The sequence below is a fragment of the Macrosteles quadrilineatus genome, unplaced genomic scaffold (genome assembly GCF_028750875.1).
Source record: "Macrosteles quadrilineatus isolate MER2022 unplaced genomic scaffold, UCM_ALF_1.0 Scaffold_2__2_contigs__length_208266976, whole genome shotgun sequence".
In the NCBI taxonomy this organism is placed as follows: Eukaryota; Metazoa; Arthropoda; class Insecta; order Hemiptera; family Cicadellidae; genus Macrosteles; species Macrosteles quadrilineatus.
The window spans coordinates 186,879,497-186,901,065 of record NW_026542595.1 but is presented as its reverse complement, the minus strand read 5'-3'; the positions used below and the strand labels follow the sequence as shown (position 1 = coordinate 186,901,065).

General features: G+C 31.0%; 1 protein-coding gene across 1 annotated transcript; it reads left to right on the top strand.

Moving 5' to 3' along the window:
- The first annotated feature begins 1,303 nt into the window (after positions 1 to 1,303).
- On the top strand, positions 1,304 to 4,042 carry LOC128985219 (peptidoglycan recognition protein-like). The gene is made up of 4 exons (XM_054404606.1): positions 1,304 to 1,535; positions 2,383 to 2,602; positions 2,982 to 3,109; positions 3,819 to 4,042. Exons 1-4 carry the CDS (start codon positions 1,517 to 1,519, stop codon positions 4,040 to 4,042), a joined length of 591 nt encoding a protein of 196 aa, XP_054260581.1. The 5' UTR covers positions 1,304 to 1,516.
- The last annotated feature ends 17,527 nt before the right edge of the window (positions 4,043 to 21,569 follow it).

The window sequence follows — 21,569 nt, the reverse complement described above, 5'->3', positions numbered from 1 at the left end:
AGAGGTGTAGATATCAGCATAATGGATCATTGACTTAATAATGCAAGATAATGCACTTGCGTGATCACCCATCATATGTACATTGTACAGCTACAATTACCAGGTACACCCTGTCAGCTGTGATTCCTGCCTTCCTTGGATCATTATCAGAAGGGTTAGAATATATTTATGTCAAAATACGAAACTTGATCAAATAGATCAATAAATAACATATATTTGGTATAATCTACAGTAAACTATTCAAACATAAACAGGAGTCCTTCATTACAACTTTGTTCAACTCTGAATAAAAAAATATTAAAAGAAAAATATATGACCCACTCACTTTCAAAACAGTGTAAATTTCTCATCCATTAATCAAATCTCGCTTAGACTTACGTCTAAAAGCTTTATCGATCAAAATTTTCACTTATTGTGTTGTGCCTTTGATGTTAAAATATCTTATTTAATAAGTAAATATTTTTTACAATGTAAATAGGGTTTGACGTTTTTTGTCAAAACTATACAAAAAGATGCTTAATATACCTTGAAATAACAGTTTTTAAGGGTCCTAGATAGCTCAAGTATTTTCGTAGACAGTATAGTAAACATCCTTTTGTATAGTTTTACAAATTTTTTTCGATGATAGTTACTTACATAAATGTCAAACCCTATTTACATTGTAAAAACATGTTCTTTATTGAATAGGATTTTTTTACATCAAAGGCACAATACATAAGTGAGAATTTTGATCGATAAAGCTTTTAAAACTTAAAAATTTTTTAACTAACTTTTTTAAACTTACAAGATTTTAAATGAACAAAAAATATAGGAATGATAATGGGACACTCCAATAATCGTCAGACCCAATTGACACGATACAATTCTTGTCTAAAAAAAAGAAAGTTCAGAAAAGTCTTGAATCTCCATACTCCTTGTACATTTATTCCCATAGTCCTTGTACATTTATCCTAATTGTACAAGGAGTGTAGGAAATTTCGTTCCCTAACCTTTAAGAAACTGTCTTCCTCTTGAAGGGATTAAAGATACTTGGGTACTGGGGCTATATTTAGTAACTAATGCGTCAAAAATGTAACTTTTCCCATTCAAATGCAAAATTAATATTTTGTCTTTTTGTTATGTATACTGTAGGCCTACATCACGGATACGGTGAAATAATTCATCAGAATTAATCACAATCAGTAAAACCTATCTACATCAAGAGAAACTAGCTCCCGCCATGATAAGACTTGGCAAATGTAATAGATTCGTTATCAATTGTAGTTACTGAACGCTAGCTATGAAAGATATAGAACACATTAGACGCGAAGCACTGCATAGCTGTTGCTGGTGTATGTTAGTGGAACAGTTTTAGTGGTGTTCTGTTGTTTTACAATTCTAATTTTAATATTTAGATTGTACTTAGCGGATTTGTAAATGAGCAATTCTACTTGAAGATTGTTTGGGTTATGTTTTGACATATGTGGCCAACTGTCAATTGTTTTAAGATGCCTTGACAAAGTTAAGCTAGAAGAAGATGGGTGCAAATAACGCAAGTAAGCAGCAAATTTGTCTTTAATATTTTGTAAGTAGTTATTTACTCATGTTAACTACGCCAATAATTAATATTAGCGGATATATTACCATAATAATGCATAATTTTGATAGAAACTTAACAAATTCCTATAGAGACTGTTCCACAACTAGTTAGGGTCAAATAAAATTGATTTAAATCAAATAAAATCATATTTATTTTATTTTCGTTGTTTTTACATCAGTTTGATTATTTCAAGCCGTCTTTCTGAAATTTTCAGTGGAAAGTTAGTTCACGGTGCTACTGATCAGTTACTTATCTTAGTGCGCCTAATGACCTAAATAATCGTCATTGCATTCAAAATGTAAATGAGTGAGACTCTAATTTATTTCCTAGTTTATTTTACTAATGAAGCCAAAGACTTTGATGGAAGGAACTAATATTGTAGATAAGCATGTTTGCAGTATGTCAATAATGTGGAAACTACTTGACCAATTGATCAGATTTTTTCCACAAGTAGGGCCAATATAACCACAGGCCTAAAGGACATGATCTTTAAAGTAACCATGACAAGCATTTCGAAAAGCCAACCAAACCGGAGCGGTAATCAATAGTTTTATTAATACTTATGAAGTCAAACGGGGAGAAGCCCGCGGGTAACAGATAGTTAATAATTGAATGAATTCTTGAGAGGTGTCATCAAGCTACAAAGCAATGAAATTGACATTTAAGTTTTTTCAAGCAAGGTATCTTCAATGTTAGAATAACGAACATTTCCTTGGATCACTAGGTTAGACAGTCAAATCAACTGTTTTGATTGTACGTATATGATACACTGTGATTATCACTACAAGTTGTATTTATCACAGAGTTGGAGGACAAACCTATCAACATAGTTTCCAGGAAGACGTGGGGTGCCAAAGCGCCTTTCCACGAAGACCCTATCAGCCTGCCTGTATCTCTGGTAGTCTTCATGGCAACACAGGACTTCAAGTTCCCATTGGAAGACAAAAAAGCGTCTTACAAAGCATTGAGGGAACTTCAACAGTTCCACATGTACCAGAGATACATGCCTGATATACAGTACAAGTGAGTCAAATCCATCGTTATATTGTTATTGTTTTCCTAGCTCAATGACATTTTGATTGTCTCTATTGCACCTGTCTATCACTATATACTTATAAGCATTGAATTATCTGATTAACCGAATTTGTTTATTAAATTTTTTATTGGCGTCATAAAATATCACAGCCAGTAGGGTAAAATAATTGCACAATATTATACTGTGATCTGCCTTTATATTTGTAATACTTAACGTGTTCATCTAAACTATGTACATCCCCAGCATAGTAACCGTTTAACCTAGCATGCTAAGTAAATTTCTTGAACGTATATAAAAGAAATTAAAATTAAGAATGGCTACAAAACATAAAAGTAGCTTCATAATATACCAATAACAACATGACAGTTTCATGATAGACGAAAACGGAACCATCTACGAGGGACGAGGTTGGTTTAGGAAGCCGTCACACAATCCTGGTGACATTACTGCCAACCTGAACTCCATTTACATTGGATACGTTGGCGAGATAGCGGGTAAGAGTATACACGTTGGTTGGATTCAAATGAAAATTGTGGATTTAGTTTTAGGCTTAGTTTTAAATACATGATAAGGAGTCAATGTTTCACTCGCTACTTGCTTGAAATTGCACATCCTCTATAATTATAGATTATAAATTCTTTGAGACCAAAATCAACAATGACAATTATCTATGTATGTAATAGTCCTTCTAGAGTTGAAGTCAGCCTTTTGTTGTAGGCTATGTATTAGTTAACTCCACCCGAAAAGTCACATTTAAATAGTTATTTGTGTAACTAGAGGTGTGGAAAGTTTCTCAAGTGCAGCAAAGACACTTTGCGCTCGTGTTACACATATTTTTCTCATACAGTTACTATAAATCCAAGTAATAACTAGTCTTTCAAACACTATACAACACGATTTTAGGTTAGATTAAATTTAAGTGTTGAACGAAATGAGAAACACTGCACCAGCTCATAGTCTCAGTATCTTTAAGTGGTGCCAACATATTTTCAAGTGTGCTCGTATTACGTGCATATTAAAAGCACACGGTTTTGTGTGTTTGGTTGGAATACGGGAGTGAGGCAAAACATTCGGTGCGGCAAATGTAAGTAAATGGAGCAATTATGTACTTTTCGTGCCATAATCATTACAAGAAAGCCCGCTTTGTCAGGTAACTCTAGGGAAAATTATGTTATGTACTTCTTGTATCTTTAATATTTTCAGAGGACGGTCCATCGGACGACATGATGATTTCTGGAAATGACCTGATAGGTTATGGAATGAAACGGGAATATATTCGGTACCATCATCACATAAAGGGCCTGATAACGGGAATAGTCGGCACAACACTGGAGGATTGTATCAGAAGAAAGAAGAGCGACCCTTCAGACTCTGAGGGTGAAGGGCCCAAGGAAGCATTGCCCATGGAGCAGTTCTATGTAATGTAGAGTTGTTGTGAAGGGCAGCAACATATGTCACAGTTATTCCTATCTTTTACATGCTTCAGGGTGTAATCAAACTGTAAATTATGTTTGATAAATTGTATATAAAGTATTATCAAAATGTCTTGGGTAGTTTTAGCTATTCTAAAAGTGATATTAAATACAAGCTAGAATCGTAATATCAAGATGATCAAGTAACTTGTCTATCTTCCACAAAAATAATACTTATTTTTGAATGGATCATGGACAAGTCAACACAACAATCAATAGCTTGTTGCTTTTAAAACAACAAAAAGTGTTTTGGTTTAAATTAAATCTACATTATTGATACCGGTAAGTCGAGTTTTGGTGAAAGATAATATATTTTGCCTTTTTACTTTGTGTTGTTGATCTTTAAAGTGGGTGGGAAATAAAAAATATATATTATTTTTGGTGGAAATAGAACCAAAGAAGATCGGCTACCGTTAATACTAAAGAATAACCTAGGATATTTACAATACAATTTTGTTTTTGTGTCAGATATCGTTTTAAAATACGAGTCTTTCATTCTAACTCACTGCTTTATAACAGCGCCGTGTAATGAGTATCATGGAAATAATATCTTTTATTTCGAAAATTTGAGCCCGTGTAGCGTTTGGCAGTTACCATGAGTCTATAGTGTTTGGAAATTTCGTTTATTTTCATGAATCCTACTAAAAACGTAAATAATACATTTTGTCATCAAAAGACAACTACACTAATTATTGGTTTTTACAAAGTTATAAAAGTTTGAAACATTACCCTTAAAATTTTTTAAAAATAAATTTGCTCTTAAACTGAACCCAAATAATAGAATAATAGAAAATAATGTGATTCCATTATTTTCATCATATCAGATTGACGAATTTGATCATATAATAATTACCTGATTTCCTATTACATTTATGATTAATCAATAAAAACCTAATGGATATTGCAATCATGTAAAAATTTCAGTGGATATAATTTAAAACATATTAAACATATAATATTTTCCAGCCAGTTAAATACAAACATAAGAACAAAATAATTCTTATTTGTATCATGTAATCAGAAAAGTAACGAAACAGTGATTTTACATGAAATATCACAGTTGCAACCTGTTATCCTGTAACTCATTGTTGAGAGCTACTACACGCATCAACATACGCGTACATCAATGTTATCTACCGCATATGATAATGTAATGTTCTAGCTATGCGGTTGCTCCTGTTGAAATGGTAATAGGGCCAATGAATATTCAGGATTGGCTAATTAATTGTAGTCTTAATCAAACGTAGCTCATATTGACGGTGACAAAATGCTGTTTTAATAATAAAGATTAATTATTGAATATAAAGCGTGTTCAGTACCGATACAGTAAGTTTTCACATGTTTATAGCTTACATAAAGCAGCAGTTCCCTATCAATAACAATAAGAAGGGTGCCCATGCAAGCAGGGAGCACTTTCTATTAATTGGAAAACTGTTCCTAATAGAAATTAGACGATTATGTGATCGAATTAAGATTTTACTATTGAAATTTTTATTAATTTGTACGCAATTACTTACGTGCGTTTCCATTACGTTAAGGAATGATCGTAAAGCAAGACTTCATCATTTGCAAAACCAGTCGTCATAATTGTTTGCATAATATAGCTCATTAATTTACTGTTTTGTAACACGGAATTATTATTATTGTTTTTTTAGTCATATTATGTGTACAAAAATAAACCCTCATTCAGTACTATTTAAATAATGAATGTCAGTAATTCAATCTGAAAAATAGTAAACGTAAAATAAGAAACAAAATACACATTTTATTAATTTTTGATAAGCATATTTAACAGCCCTTTCAGTCTTCCATTGTGTTAAGTTTTCATGTTTATGCAGTTATGAAAACCTATAAGAATAAGTCTCAACAGCTTTTTGGTTCAATAGCGGAAATTATTTTACAAAAATTAATTATCAAAACCAACAAATTTCATTACATCAACTAGAAATAACACGGCTAAATAGTAATTGTGACAACTTCACACATAGTGTGACATAGTAAGTTCGAACATGTTTTTTATAGCTACCAAATAATTTATATGCAGTGATTCAACATAGATGAAAACTATAGATTCAATTAAAGACATACACAACTCCTCCAGGTCATTGTGATGAGGGGGGGGGGGGATTGAGGGGAAGATATCGACAAGTAAGACGGAGAGCGATGATGGATGTGTTTGCGATTTGCACTAACAGAGACAACAGATATCCATTTGTAGGGGTCCAAGCACAATATCAATCAAACCTTCTGCATTACTTCCCAAACTCGGCTTTTAGATGTTATGACCCTCTGTGAAGCTAAAGGAGACTTACAAAATACACAATATAAATTAAAAACACTATCTTCCTTCTCCAATAAGGCCTCGGGTACGATACGAGCGGCGAGCGGTGAGCGGCAAGCGGCGAGCGGCAACCTGAGCGGCACGTGAGCGGCAGTGGTGGCTACGATACAAGCGGCACATTTATAACGCTCATCAAATTTCCCCAGTTCTATGAGTCAGTTTAGTCGAAAATGGTAAACTATGCTTACCTGCAAGACGTATTGCAACTATTGTTGCTATTTGACAATTGTTTGCCTTTAAAGAAAAACTTAGTTTTGGAAAAAAATCTTAACCATAACTTTTTCTCATACTTTTTTGGTGACTGAAGTGTTTTAAAACTTCCGTGCTGGTCATTCCACAAACATTCCCTGGACTGCACTTCACGTATCGACCCGTATCGCATGTTTGCTGCTGTTTCCCTGTCATTTTAGGCCGAACTGAAGCATGACTCACCTGAGCGGCGAGCGGCGTTTTCGCGAAAATCGGTTTTGACTTGGAACCATGAGCGGCGCTGAGCGGTGCCGCTTACCGCCGCTCGCCGCTCAGACTTATCGTGGCCACCCTCAACAAATTTACACGCAACTAAATGAGACCCGATGTCAGAGCGGCGCCGCTCATGCCGCTCGCCGCTCGTATCGTACCCGGGGCCTAATAGTGTGGCTTAACCTAAATATTTTAAGGGACTTTCTATATCTACTGTTTCTTTGGTCAGGATCACGTTTTTAAAGTTCTCGAGAACAATAAAAATTCATGTTTCGTAACAAACTCGTAATTATTTTACCATAAATTCTCAACTTTATATAGCTCAACACATTTGGACTATTTTAAAACTGTGAACGAGAGTCAATCGCTCTATTCCACTTTATTTCTTAAAATAAAAAATACATCACTAATTAATATCTATCAATATATTAAGAAATACACATATGTCCAAAATCCTGCTATGAGACACTATTATATGCTACAAAAAAATTTAATTTTGAACCCAAATTAAGTGTTTTCATAGCATATCTAAGTAGATGCAAGAGTAGAAGAACTCTTTGCTTTGAAAATATATTTCTCTAACATAAATCTTGCATAACTTTTGCATAAGCAGACTCATCTCATAGTAATACATAATTCCACAACAGAAAACTCACAAATGTAGATGAAAAGTATTCAACGAACTTCAAGAAAATGTTATATTGATAAGTTTTAAGTAATCACAGTTTGACCTTTGAGACAATAGATCTACATCTGAAAGTTCAAGCCATTCACGAACTTTTGAACATTATAATTTTATCTGTCCTTTCAACAAATTGAGACAATGTCCATTGTCCCCAGCACAAAACCTTTATTGAAGAAAGAACTCAAGGAAATTCAATTAATAAATTAGGAAGTTATGGAATATTTGGTATTGTTTCCGTTAAACATCATTGAAAATAATTGAATACTTCATTACAAAAGAAAACACATAACTATTGTGTTGTAGAGGCAGAGGAAACCTGTGCAGCAAATCATTTTAAAAGCTTTAACAATAAAATGTCGACGAGAAGTAAAAATACAGTAAACGGGCCAGACTCAATAAACAAGCTCTAGGAGTGAGGAAACGGCTTTGTAGCCTTCTACTTGAGTCGACAGTCTTTAAAGACTAAAGTAAACAATAAAGTTGAAATGACCGTTGCATTGTTTCTTCCATACTAAGTGCAGTACACAGTAACGGGGTTTCCACGTTTTTATAGTAAATCTGATTATCAGTTAAACTCGAAAATATTCTTTTGCAAAAGTGTTGCTTGTCTAAAGTTTATTGTTAACAAAACTTCTTATTTATATCAAAGAGTAAGTCATGCAAACAAAATCTATTTGTTGGTTTGAATTCAATATTATTTCTTGGAAAAATAGAGTTATACGAAATAGCATCATGCTTATTTAATGAATGATCAAGCTTAAAACAGTTTAGCAAGTTAACTAATTGTTTAAGCCATATACAGTATTTGGTGCGAAGCAGTAAATGGAAATCAGATAAACTTCATACATCTATTATGCATCTTGTACGTTTGTTAGACTTATAAAATGTGTACGATGCACACCATAAAATTAAATTTGTTATCACCATACAAATTAAATAATTAATAAAAAATCACTATGTTACCGGTAGTTAAAGAAAAAAATTGTACTTTCCTGTTAAAGGGAACATTCCTTATTATCGATGATTTTTTTCTCGATATATCGATATTGACAAATTGAAACATATCAGCTGACAACTGCGATAAATATTGTTCAGTATCAACAAACAATAAAATAAATGAAACTAAAAAAAATAACCTAACATAACTAACCAAACTTGCTGTGTAACATTCCATGCTTAAATTGCCTTTTCTTTTATAAAAAGGAATTTTTAAATTTCCAGCAGGTTTGGTTGGTTATGTTAGGTTAGCTTAGAACACTTTCATTTCTTAATCCATATAATAGACTGTTTTAGCCTAAACAAGATCAGTTGTCAATATGTAATGGATCGGTAAACAAAAATATCGATATATCGCAAAAAAAATCATCGATAATAATGAATGTTCCCTTTAACAGGAAAGTACCAAAAAAAAGTAATGTACTTGCTACATATAACTTTGCGAAGTAATATACTTGATAATATAGTTGCAACTAGTAAGCCCTAAATGAACATTCTCCATAGTATTTGAAATTTGTAAAAAAATAGTGAGGAAATAAATCAAATTATTAAAACTAAAATTTATTAAATTTTGTAGTGGATATGGTAAGATTTTAAAGCGATTAAATTGCTACTATAGACTGGTGCAGTAAAAAGGTACTATGGAATGTTCAAAAAATCATATTATCGTCGCTCCCTGGACGAATCTTTAACAAACTGATAAAAAATAAAATTCTACAACGTGTTGAAAAATTATTCGATCATTTGCAAAGCAGATCACTACAATTAACTGCTATGATAAATTACAAGATAATCTTCATAATTTTGGTACTAGATTGTTTTATTTTACTAAACAATACTGTACTATTAAATAGATAAAAATGATCTGCCTTGAGATTCTATAAATAAATAAATACGCGTAACAAGGATGTACGTTTCGTTGGCGTTTCCAGGCAGTATTTTTAAAGCCTGTGCTTCATATGTCACTGGCAAATATACAGGATTCTCTACTCTCGATGAAAATATCTAAATGAAAGTTAAGCATAGCAATTTAAATGCAGACGAAGTGAAAATATTTTCTTCCCTTAAAGTGTTTTCTTAAACTGGGGTGGAAAGAATTGATCATGTTGAAAGATGGACGATTTAGTTACGGCTCTTTGTCCAACGACCGATTGAATTGTGAAAATGAGAAATTTCACATTTGAGGGAGTTAAATAATTGGAAAAAGGAATTGAATTGAGGAAAAACTCTGTTTAATTTAAAATGGCAATTCTTAAAGAGATTCATTTAGCTGGGATATTGTAATAAGGTTTCTTGTGTGTTATTAGGTGATCAACTGTAGATTTTGCCTTTCCTAGTAGTAATTATCTTGAATGAATAGATGTGGTTTTAAAGGAAAAATTTTAATGTTTTCATTTTTAGCATAAAGTTGTAAATATAAATAAGTTCTTTACATTATACAGGGCGTTTATAAAAGAATCATTAGGTTTTATTGGCATGTACCTCACCCAATTCTTTCCCCACATTAATATTTGAAACATGTGCTTAAAAAGCATGTTTCCAAGTTTTATATTCAGCTGTTCAATAATCAGTTTGACGATAATGACTTGACCCTTCTCAAATGGCCCCCTAGATCTCCTGATCTTATGGTGTGTGATTTTTCTATATTAAAATTATTGCTATATTTTCTTTAAAATTAATTGCAAAACATAATCCTTCATACAGTTTATTAAGAACAGGAAGGTCGCATATTATGACTTAAACATTTGATTTATTAAGTCTTTGTTTTATTATTGATGCTATTTTTACAAGAATAATTTTGTTCAAAAGAGATGTAAAATATTGTATTTAACTATTTCATTTAGTATTTATATTATAGGTACATACAATCCCAATTTAAGGTTTGTTTCCAAAGGTTAGAAAGACGTTAACTTTATGTGGATTAGTTTCATATTAGCTACTGTATTCGATGATTTATAGTTTGATTTAAAAATAAACATGTTTTCTTCGATTATAACACTTTTTCGGGGTGAGACATTCTGAAAACAAAATAAATGAACCAAAGGATGGTCTCACTTTGGATTATATCAACAACAGTGAAAATATAAAAACAAAAGTATAAACTTTACTGTCTCCAACTTCTTCACTTTATGAATAAGTGTCTAAATCTTTGTTGCTTTCAGTTTATTCCTTTGTTTATGTACTCATACCAGGAACTTAATTTTAGAAGTGTTATGAAAATATAAAATAATGATCCTTAATTTATTATCTCAATTTATAATCGAATCTCATTGAAACTATAATTTCACGTATACAAATTTAACTCACACTACGAAAATATGACTAGTAGATATTAACGTAAATCTTTCAGCAAAAATATATTGTAAACGTTTAAATACCTGGTATTAGGTGATCCATATAATTGCAGACGCAATTAGCTTCGCGGCTTCATCAACAATGAAACAATATTTAACCAATCATTGAGTGGCAAACTAATGGAATTGAATGTTTCAGTATAACATATATGAATAAATATTAAATTTCATGCGAATCAACAAAAATTAATATAATTTATTAATCTGACTATTATAGATGAAAATTTCTCTTACCGGACTTTAAAGCATATAGCTATCTATCATGAATCAGATATTCAATCAAACATAGAAAACTATTTAAGATGTTTGATTAGCATTTTTCGACAGTTAAGAGTTTAATATTTAATTCTATTTGCCTAAGGTCAAAGCTTCTGGGAATGGTACAACTGTCACTACAAATTACTAAATATTCTCCTGAAATTTAACTATCCAAATTAATTAGATGTATATTATTTACCTTAGGCATGAATATTTTATTTTTAATATACATCGGTCTAGATACTCTTGATTTGCAGTTTCCTCCACAAGAACCATGTTAGACGGTGTTAACTGTGATCCCCGGTAAGAAGTGTTACTTGGAGACAACGGTAACGAGGATAAATAGTCCGATTCATTATTCACCTTGGACTTGAACATCCTAATTGGCAATTATGTGAGAGAGAGAGAGAGAGAGAGAGAGAGAGAGAGTTAAGGAGGGGAGTGAGGGATATTGGCTGTCACTCTAAGGGACTTTAGCGTGTAATGAAACTTAATGTGACGCGTGCTAAGTTGTATTAAAACTTTATTGTACTGAAAAAGCTACAGAAACAATGTCTATTGTAGTCATATTCTTGTTTTGTTTGTGAACAAAAATATTAAAGTCAATCTTGTTTAAGGAGGATATTATTTTGCTACGTGTAATCCATTACTGCCGGGTGATAAGTTTAGACTCTTAAATCTGGAGCTCTACAGAATAGTATCATAGATAAAAGGTGTCCTTTTATCTATGATAATATCTAAAATACTTTGTTTTGTTCTCAATTGCTATGAAAACGCAAATTTTCTAGCTCGCTTATGTAATTTTTCATAACAGTCGGAAGGTAAAACCTTCGTGCTTTTAGAGTTTCAAAAACTATCTGCATTTAAATTTCACACAATGTAAACTAAACGTCTGAATTTCCATAAAGGTTAATTACAACAAAGAAACGAATATAATGGGTTAGTTTGTAAGTTTTCAGAATATGCACTCCACCTATAATGGTTATGTTGTCAATTATGTAAGTTAGTTAAAAAAAAACAAAAAAAAAACGGCAATTTCTAGAAAAAAATTGAAAAGTCTATTTCAAAGGTAACTGTTTTGGTTATAACTGTTTTAACTCTACAGTAGTGTGTAACCTTTTCCCACGACAGAAGAAAAACGTAATTTCAAAATCAGTTTTATAACAATTCTGAAGAAATGTATATAAATTAGCACTGCGTTTTTATCCTCATTAGCTTTATGTCATTACATAAATAATACTGTACTGTACATATTTTACTTTAATCCTGTAAATTCATTACCGGTATGTACTTGTATGCTAGGTAAATTTGGTAATGAAAATAAAATACTTGAGGACGAAAACAGTCTTGCAAACTACCAAAAACCACATATTATCCTTGGTTCAATGATATCATAGGTTCTACAGTTAAATACAATATTGCTTATCGTATTTACTTACGGGCCGAAACCGTACGGATAAACAATCAGTAATAACCTAACACGCATGAACGTGCCTGCAGCTAGAATGTTAGTCCAAATATACCACAATATCAACAAATTGAGGTAATTTATTATGGAGCTTAGCCCTTCCTAATTGGCAATTACGAAGGTACAGTTTGGTTACCTGTTGGCTTCATTCGTGGAGTTAAAAATAACTACAGTAGTCTTATAATTAAAACGAATACACTGCAGATCTTTATTATTACTATTGATGGATCGATGGATGTTACATAATTACCTTCAATTAATATACTATGATTGCTGATTAGCTTCGGCTGTTTGTTTTGAAAATATTTATGGTTCGACAAATCGGTTACCTTCGAGATATAATTCAATTATAGCATTATATGGCTTGGTAATTGAACTTAAGTGAAGGAAACAAAGCATAAGTTTATCTTTTTCCTAGAGGTGTGACCAACTTCATAGAAGTAATTAAAGAAATAAGTAATGAGCGAAAGCAAATGTTTTCATAGTTTTATGTATCCCAGATCAATTAGTACGGGTTGCAATAGTCTAAAAACACCACCAAGTGTTCAATACTTTTTAAACATTTATTATTTTTTCATCTGTCTAATTGGTGAAATACTTTTCCAACCACAAATACAACAGAACACGAAATAGATTTGCGCAAATGTTTCCGCTGACCGGAAATCATTTTCCAAGTCCAAAGACACAACAAAGCTTGCGCCCTACAAAGCTTTTCCTTTTCCGGACAATGATTGTGTCTTGCTTTTGAATTTCATAATGACCTGTTTCAAGGATACAATTATTAGTATTTAATTTTAAAGAATTCCTTAAAATAGTAAACATTGAATAAGAAGTATTTCAAGATCACAACTACCTTTTTGTAAAAAGTGACATTTTTAAACAAACAAAATCCCATTTGAACCTGATATTAAAATTCAAGTGTTTTTTTAGTAAGCATAATAGATAGTAAGCATTATAACCTTATCAGAAACCTGACAGAGTTTATTAAAAATATAGATGTGCATTTTCTAACTGTGAAAAAATTTATATAAGGTGGACAATAACGGGAATATCAAATAAAAATAATTCTACTCAATTTATAGTGGAAAAAACAACGTACATAAGTAAATAATTTTACAAATTAGGTAAATAAGCAACGTATATAAGATTATCTAATTTGATTTCCCTAACTTATTTCTAATTTTTGAGGTTAAAGTAATTGCGTTAGCAAACTGCTACACACACAATACACGGTCCCGAAACATTAATGGGATAATAGAAAGCTAGACACGTTTGGAGGAATGATGTTTACAAAATAGTTTTCAACTTGAAGCGCACCTCCGGTTGGTTTAAAACTCCATTTGGGGCGTCTCCCCAACTCGTTTATGGAGTCTGGATCGTTTTATTGTATTTTTATTTTCGAACCCCAGTTATCGCTTGTTTAGTGTCCTAAGCTTTTAGGATGATTTGAAAACCCAGACTCGAGACCAGTGTACCGACGAAGTTTGGACATTGACTATGTTAATAGAATTGTTAAACTATTATCTATGAAGCTATAACACCTCCGACGGAAAAATGTGTTGTTAGCATTTGTTTTGTATTTATAGAATCTCAGATCTTAGGGCATATAGGAAGCTATGGTCAATTCGTTGACCATGGGCAAAGCTGACATTGCCTAGTTATTTGAAAGTATAAATCGACCCTTGCAAATATTTATGGAGTTTTTATTTAGTTTAAAAGAGCTTTTTAATGACTATAGAGCTGGTCAGATATGTCAGCAATGTAGATTCACTGTTATGAATCTACATTAGATAGATTTTACACCCATGTCGGAACCATAATTATTTACATCCATAGCACCAATTCAAATAAACAGTAATTACGATATTTAAACCAAATAACTTCGACAATTTTACGACACATGTTTTAAACTACGTTAAGAGTTTACCTTCACTGTAAAATCACACACAAAATTTAAAAGGGTTAAAAGTATATTATGGCACATATTTAAAACATTTGGGTTTTCTCAGTTGTAAGCAAGAGAATGCATCTAGTATAATATTTTTTAATATATATAAAATATATAAGAAATACATTTCTGGTTTTTCTTGCCCAACTTTATTAATAAATTTAGAACAGAATTAAATTTAATAAATTACAAGAATTAACAAAAAATATTTGTGGAACTGTGATTCTTCAGTTCTTATTTGCAGTATGACATTTGTTGTTTAATTTAATCTATTGACAATTTAACAAGTAAGGAAATAAATTAATAAAAATATATTTTACTATAATGATTTACTAACAGTTGCTGATTTCCTGGTTATAAAATAAACCCATTCAGTTTCTTCCATCACATCTCCAGCCTCTCTCAAAACGTTACTTTCAATTTCAGAAGCAAGCTTTTAACGTGATTTGGCCAATCACAATCTTGCTAAAAGCGATGTTATTATTTAAGTCACCGGGATTCTTAATCAGGAGATTTAAGTTTCATCTTTTCCTATAGAATATGCTTTGACTAGCAGTCTGTCCTACATCCACATGTTCTTTACTATTTTATCGCTTTAAGTATATTTATTTGAGGTAACAAAATTAAGAAACATAAAAAAATTATGTATGTCATTATGTACATTAAATGCTGAAATAGCTGTTTAGTAAATTAAAGTTAACTTAAATTTCCCAGTATTAAAATTTTAACTGATAAATTGTAACTAACCAATAATTGTGTTTACCTGATTAATCAGGCAATGTGTGGGTTATAGTATAGGATTTTGAAATGCGTTGTTGTATTTATCTCCCGGGTCAAGAAATGGAGGGTAAAATTAAAAAAGTAAGTTATTAAAAAAATATATACAGTATTTAAAATTAGCATTTATTATGGTTTTGAATATGTATCTGCTTAAAAACATGAGTCAAAAATCTCAGATACGTTTAACATGAATGACACAATGGCCTCTCATTAGTGAAATGGTAGATAACATCTTTGTATACTCGCACTGGCTAATAAAACAGTTGGACTTAGTCAGTAACAAAAAATATAAGAACATCTCACTTTATTCTACACTCATCCTTTACTCATATTTTGTATAAAATACGTACCTACCTAGGTGGCGTCCCCAACTCAAGTGGTAGTATAGGACAAGTGCATAAATTTTCTTCACTAAATTTACGCTGAATTTCAGCAAACAATTTCAAGCTTAAGCTAAACTAGCAGCATTTAAATACAAAATACATCTTAGAGGGATTTAACGAAAGCTATTTGAATGTGAATCCAAACAATTGTACTCAGCTCATTTTTTTAAAATTTGAGTTGTAATTATTTTTGGGAAAAATAGTACTTTCATTAGTTAAAAGGGAACCATAAATTTAATGTAATGAACATGAATACTAAGCAAATATAACCATTTAACAGTCACTATTAAGTAACCATCAACTATTATCATCAAAAGTTACTAACTATTAACCAAGAAACTAATAACAAATTTACAAGACAAAACTGCATAAAACCTTTAAAGTTTAAACATTTTTCGAATATATGAAAGAATGATATTCCCTATGATAAAGACGGAGGATAAGAAAACCAACACCAATAAAACTGTCGTCGCCAGAGTGTTAGAAAGAACCAAGTTTTTAGAGGCTTTACAACTTGTTCTGCATTCCAAAATCTTGGAAACTGTATTTGACTTTAGCACTGAGAGAAGAAAACTTTATTTGGAGCCATACTTTAAGCAGTATAATTTTCGCATTTAACTATTATCACTAGAGTTAACCATATACAATGCTTCAGTGTTGGTTCGTACTAACTGTTAACGAAAAAATCATTAAACTAGATTTTTTAGTAGCATATATGTGTGCAAATGGAGAAATTGACAGCAAGGTAAGGTAAATTCAGGGTAAGGGAAAGTCAGCTGAACGTTTTTCCCTTTTAGATAACATCAGTCATCTAAAATAGATATTTTCTCAAAATAATAAAATTATAAACATCTATTTTAGATCCTTCCATAACTCTATATAGAATTTTGCATGAGCTTTTTTTACTATATTACAGAAACTCGTAATAAAACTATACTTAGCTATGTCTTACTTGTAGACAGGAAATAATAACGGTTAACTGTAAAATATTTGTAGAGCTTTAGATAATTTATCGGTTGTTTTAATTTACTAAAGACGACTTTTTGTAAATGTCCCAAATTATTGTGAAAAGCGAAAGGTTGTCCGTTTTGAGGCATTAGAAAAGCCATTTTACGGCTAAAGGGACAATAAACGCACGATAAATTTGGCGGGAAGCGGTCTCACAGGCGGGAAATCGTTCTCTAATCCGTTTCTTTCCTTTGACTAACACACCGTACAGCCTCAGTCTCATCGTGCCATTGTCATTGTACTGTACATTGTATTTAACGCATTTTATTGCGAAAAACTCTGACAAATGATTCCAATAAGGAATTCTTTTCTAAAAAATAATACTACACGCGTATATCTTTCAGTGATTGATTTTAAACGCATTAATATTAGGATTTACTTGTTAACATTGCGGTAAAATAATATATTTACCTGTGTTATAAATGTTTCTTTTATAACTACAATCAACTCAAGAATCAATACATACTTTCATTACGTGCGATTGTTTACAATAGAAATCTTACAACTGATTTGACATGAGCTGATTTTTACTCCCTAGGGGCTAAAACCGATTTTTACTCACTACAGAGTAAAAATGCCACTTTAGACCCACAATGCATGCTTTAAATTTGCTGCAGTCTGATGAAAAAAAATTTACGATAAAAAAAATTAAAACTTCTTAATAATGTATCATGTTTAAAATTAATTTTTCGTTAGCACGCAATGGCCACTGATTTTAAAGCTAGAAAAATGGCATTTCAGATTGCGCATGATTTATTCTACTCTATAACATAGAATTTTTCATAAATACTAAGATATGCAATTCCTATCAATAAATTGCAAAACTATTGTTTATATTGTTTCGAGTGTATTGCTCTAGTTGAAATAAAATTACCCAAAGTACTATATTTACTTACCAATATTGTTCAATTCATCGTCTTAAACTTGATTCATAATATTATTATAAAATTAAATTGCTTAATAAAACTGCCACACAGTTTTTTGTGAATTTGTAATCAAATATATGAAGTAATATAGGAATAGGATTTAAATATTCACTTTTGTGCAAAGTAATGGCCAATGAATGGCGGTAAACACTAGTAAATAAGTTTCATTTGCCATGACGTTTTTTCCTCTATGTTATTGTATCGTATCTATACTTCCTTGTTTTAAATCCAAGATTAACATACAAAAAAAAAAGACAATTAAATTAATGTATATTTGAAATTTAACAATGATATAAAACTTGCTTGATTAGTCAAACTGTTGGTATTTTAAGCATAGTTTTAAATTGTTAAACATGCAAAATTTAGGACATTTTGCTTAAACATGTACTTGCCTTCAAAAAATAGAAGAAGAAGAAGAAGAAAAAGAAGAAGAAGAAGAAGAAGAAGAAGAAGAAGAAGAAGAAGAAGAAGAAAAAGTGTTTATTGAAATAAAATATCAATACAGTGTTTTTACATAAGCACAAAGAACAATGGTCAAAGACCGTCTGTTTTGTGGTTGACATACTGATTTTACAATATTTTAAAACACTTTAAAAAGAGTCCATAAATCACAAACTATAATTCATTAAATAAACTGATTTCTAGTAAAAAATAAACAAATAGCCCTACATAGTAAAAAGGATCAGTTAGCAAATGAATCAAAAATAAAATTTAAAATATAGCCTATTGAGAATCTGAATTTATTCTACAAACAGCAATAAAATATAAGTAATAATAAAAAATAAAATAAAAACAAGCCTATTTTTACTTTGATAAATACCGTACTTAAAAAAAATATTTAGGAAGTAAAATAGTTTACACGACAGGCGTTTTTTCTACTCATTAAACAGTTTAAAGCGATTCTCAAGAAAAAAAGAAAATATACAGAATCTTCCCAGAAAGTTTTAAACCTCAACATAGTTGTCAGAAAGTGATAAAGAACGAAGCTGCAAGAGACTGACTTAGAAGTTCACAGTATTTTGTATTCTAAGAGCTTAGAAATGTTGCTTGGCCAAAGCCTGGGTATAAAAGATTTTAACTATTATATTAAAGGTTGAGTCTCTAGCATTTTGCATTTAAAGTATTTAGGTTTTATAGCCAAGTAATTTAAAGTTTAATAAAGCTCAAATTCACATTCGCGATTGCATTTTGGTTCAGCCGTAAAAAAAAAATAATTCAAATTTTTCCTTGTTTGGTATTGGTTTTTACGTAAAAGAGGAAGAATAATCAAATATGTTCTTGAGGGAAAAACTAATTGAAAAAAATGTTTTAACCCATTATGAAGAATGCTTACAGTATTGAAACTTACAACACTAGGATATAAAAATGTAATTTTGAGTATTATAAAGTAGTTTGTGCATATTTACGACGCACGTCAATATTAAAGATATATTAGGAAGGTATTTGTTACACATTCAGTAAACAATTAACACTAAATTAAAAATGCAATTAGTTTAAACAATTTGGTCTCTTCGAAGTGTTACATACTATCCTAACAACGAATGTGATACACATATAGCGTTTGAGAGTTGAAGGGGCTAATCAAATGTCTACTTTCATCGTTCTTCTCAGATTTAAATAGTTTACAGGATACAAATCAAAGAGGGTACAACTGTTTGACCAATAAAAATTTGATCTCAGTTAATTTTAAAGAGCTATGCCGAGTGGATCGAAATAGAAAAGTTCAATTATCGAAACTTACATGTTCGAACGCGTAAAAACATTGCCTAATCTACCCTGTGTTAATGGTAAATGTCAATAAAGTGTTAAATTCAACTAAAAGTGCCCTACTCTACCTGAATTGTCATAAAGATATTCGGAAATATTAAATACTAGCAAACAATAAAAACAACCACATTTTAAATTACTTTTTCATATATATAAAATTTAAAGAGCTATCAGAATGCAAATATTTTATACGATACATCTTTACAAACATACGAAGATATGTTTTAACATATGTTACAACAATGAATGGTCGAAGCAATTCTCCCACCCTCAATTCTAATTGCCAATTAGACCTTTGGAATCCCAACTTAAATAATGAATTGCGTCAATTTATCCTTATTACCGTTTGGTCAGTATTGCCACTTTCAGCAATTACTGTTTATGACCTTTAACATTTGTAAACGTGGATTCACAATAGCCTTGGTTTTTATACAACAAACCCGTGTATAGGCCCATCATTCGTTATTTATTTCTCACTTATAAGTCTAGTTTCCTCTAAGAGTTTTTTTTTGTTAGGGGTCTGCCATCTTACCAATTTGATTTTATTAAATTTGGAATCGTATTTGTTTAGAATGCATGTAAACGAAAAAAACTACCGTGGCGTTATGAAAATGTTTAGTAGGTATTATAGTACCAGACCGTTTGTATTTAAGATATTTAGACGTAATATAGACGCTTGCAAATTTAAGATAATTTCAATAATTAATTTTGGAATTTAGATGTTTTTATTTATTATTGCTCGCGAAATCGAAACTATTGTTTAATGAGCGCTTTTTGTACATACTGTATGTAAAGGTGAGTGTAAGTTATAACAATATTTTGGCTAAGTAATACGCCTTAGCTAAGAAACGGGTTCTCCAACACACAGAGGCTATACTTTTCCAATTATATGGAAAAGGCCACTTTTTGTCATTTTATGTTAACACGGTCGTGCTATGGCCAATGCGCTGCGTGATGAGTGCACGAATATTTAAATTTTCATCCAATAGGAGGGGCATATTATAACATGTATTGCGTTTCAGTCGTTGTGGACGTAGTTTTAGAAGTCCACTAATCCAGATATATTAAGGTTATCTTGCCAAAATAAGCCATGGCATTGTAGGATTTGATTATATATAGAGGACCTCCAAAACAGAAGTTATCTATCACTGTACTGCTAGACTATCAGTGGTTTGATAGTAAAATAAAACAGTGTTTAAGAAACGTTACTTTTCTGAGTTTGAAAGTTAAATGTGAAAAGCTTAATGTTTTAGTAAATCCAAGACATATTTATTTTAAAACAAAAGTTACACAACTATTGGTCTGGTGTGAGATAATAAAGTGTTTGTAATAACTAACCATCCAAAGATAACGTCAAAACTAACAATTATAATCTTACTGATAATAGAAACTATTTGAACTATTTGTAGTAAAATCTTCTACGGGGTGCTGTTTGGGAAGTAAAGACTACGAAAACTGTATAAGGTAATTCAATTCAATTATTTATTGTGTATTCAGTATTATTGTGTAAAAAAAATAAATTCTTGAAGCATGAATGTTTCATGAATGAGAAGTATTTTCGTTCCTTCATGTATCAATGGGAATTTTAAATTCAGTAACAATCAGTTTAATAGCTTTAGTTAGTACGGTCCCACAGATCCAGAAGTGGTAAAATTAGTTACCACATTTTACAATAGAATTTTTAATTTGATTTGAAATACTTCCTTGATCATACGCATAATTTTACGATAGTAATTTTATAATTTTACGTATATTTTTTCTACTACATACTCACCATCTTGGATATCTTCTGCTCTCATGTGATCGTTTGTATACCTTGTTTACGTCAGCATATTTATCAACAGTGTAATTCCTAAAGGCTTCCTTTGAACAAAACCAATATTCAAACTTTAGAAAACAAAATTTTGGTCGAATTCTACTTAGATAAATATTTTTGAACACTGTATGAGAAGGCAATATGCTAAGTAAGTCTTTGTCATACAAACTGAACACATTTTTTTCAAAATATTGCTCTGAAACGGTTCATTCATACTTTTTTTTTAAATTGCAATCAATAGACAGCTAACACTTCCAAATTCAAAACCAAATTAGACAAAAATACGATTT

What these genes read in the sequence shown, in the direction of transcription:
- LOC128985219 (XM_054404606.1), top strand. An exon ending in ATGCCTGATATACAGTACAA is followed by an intron (nt 2,603 to 2,981) that starts GTGAGTCAAATC and finishes ACAACATGACAG; the next exon opens with TTTCATGATAGACGAAAACG. An exon ending in ATACGTTGGCGAGATAGCGG is followed by an intron (nt 3,110 to 3,818) that starts GTAAGAGTATAC and finishes TAATATTTTCAG; the next exon opens with AGGACGGTCCATCGGACGAC.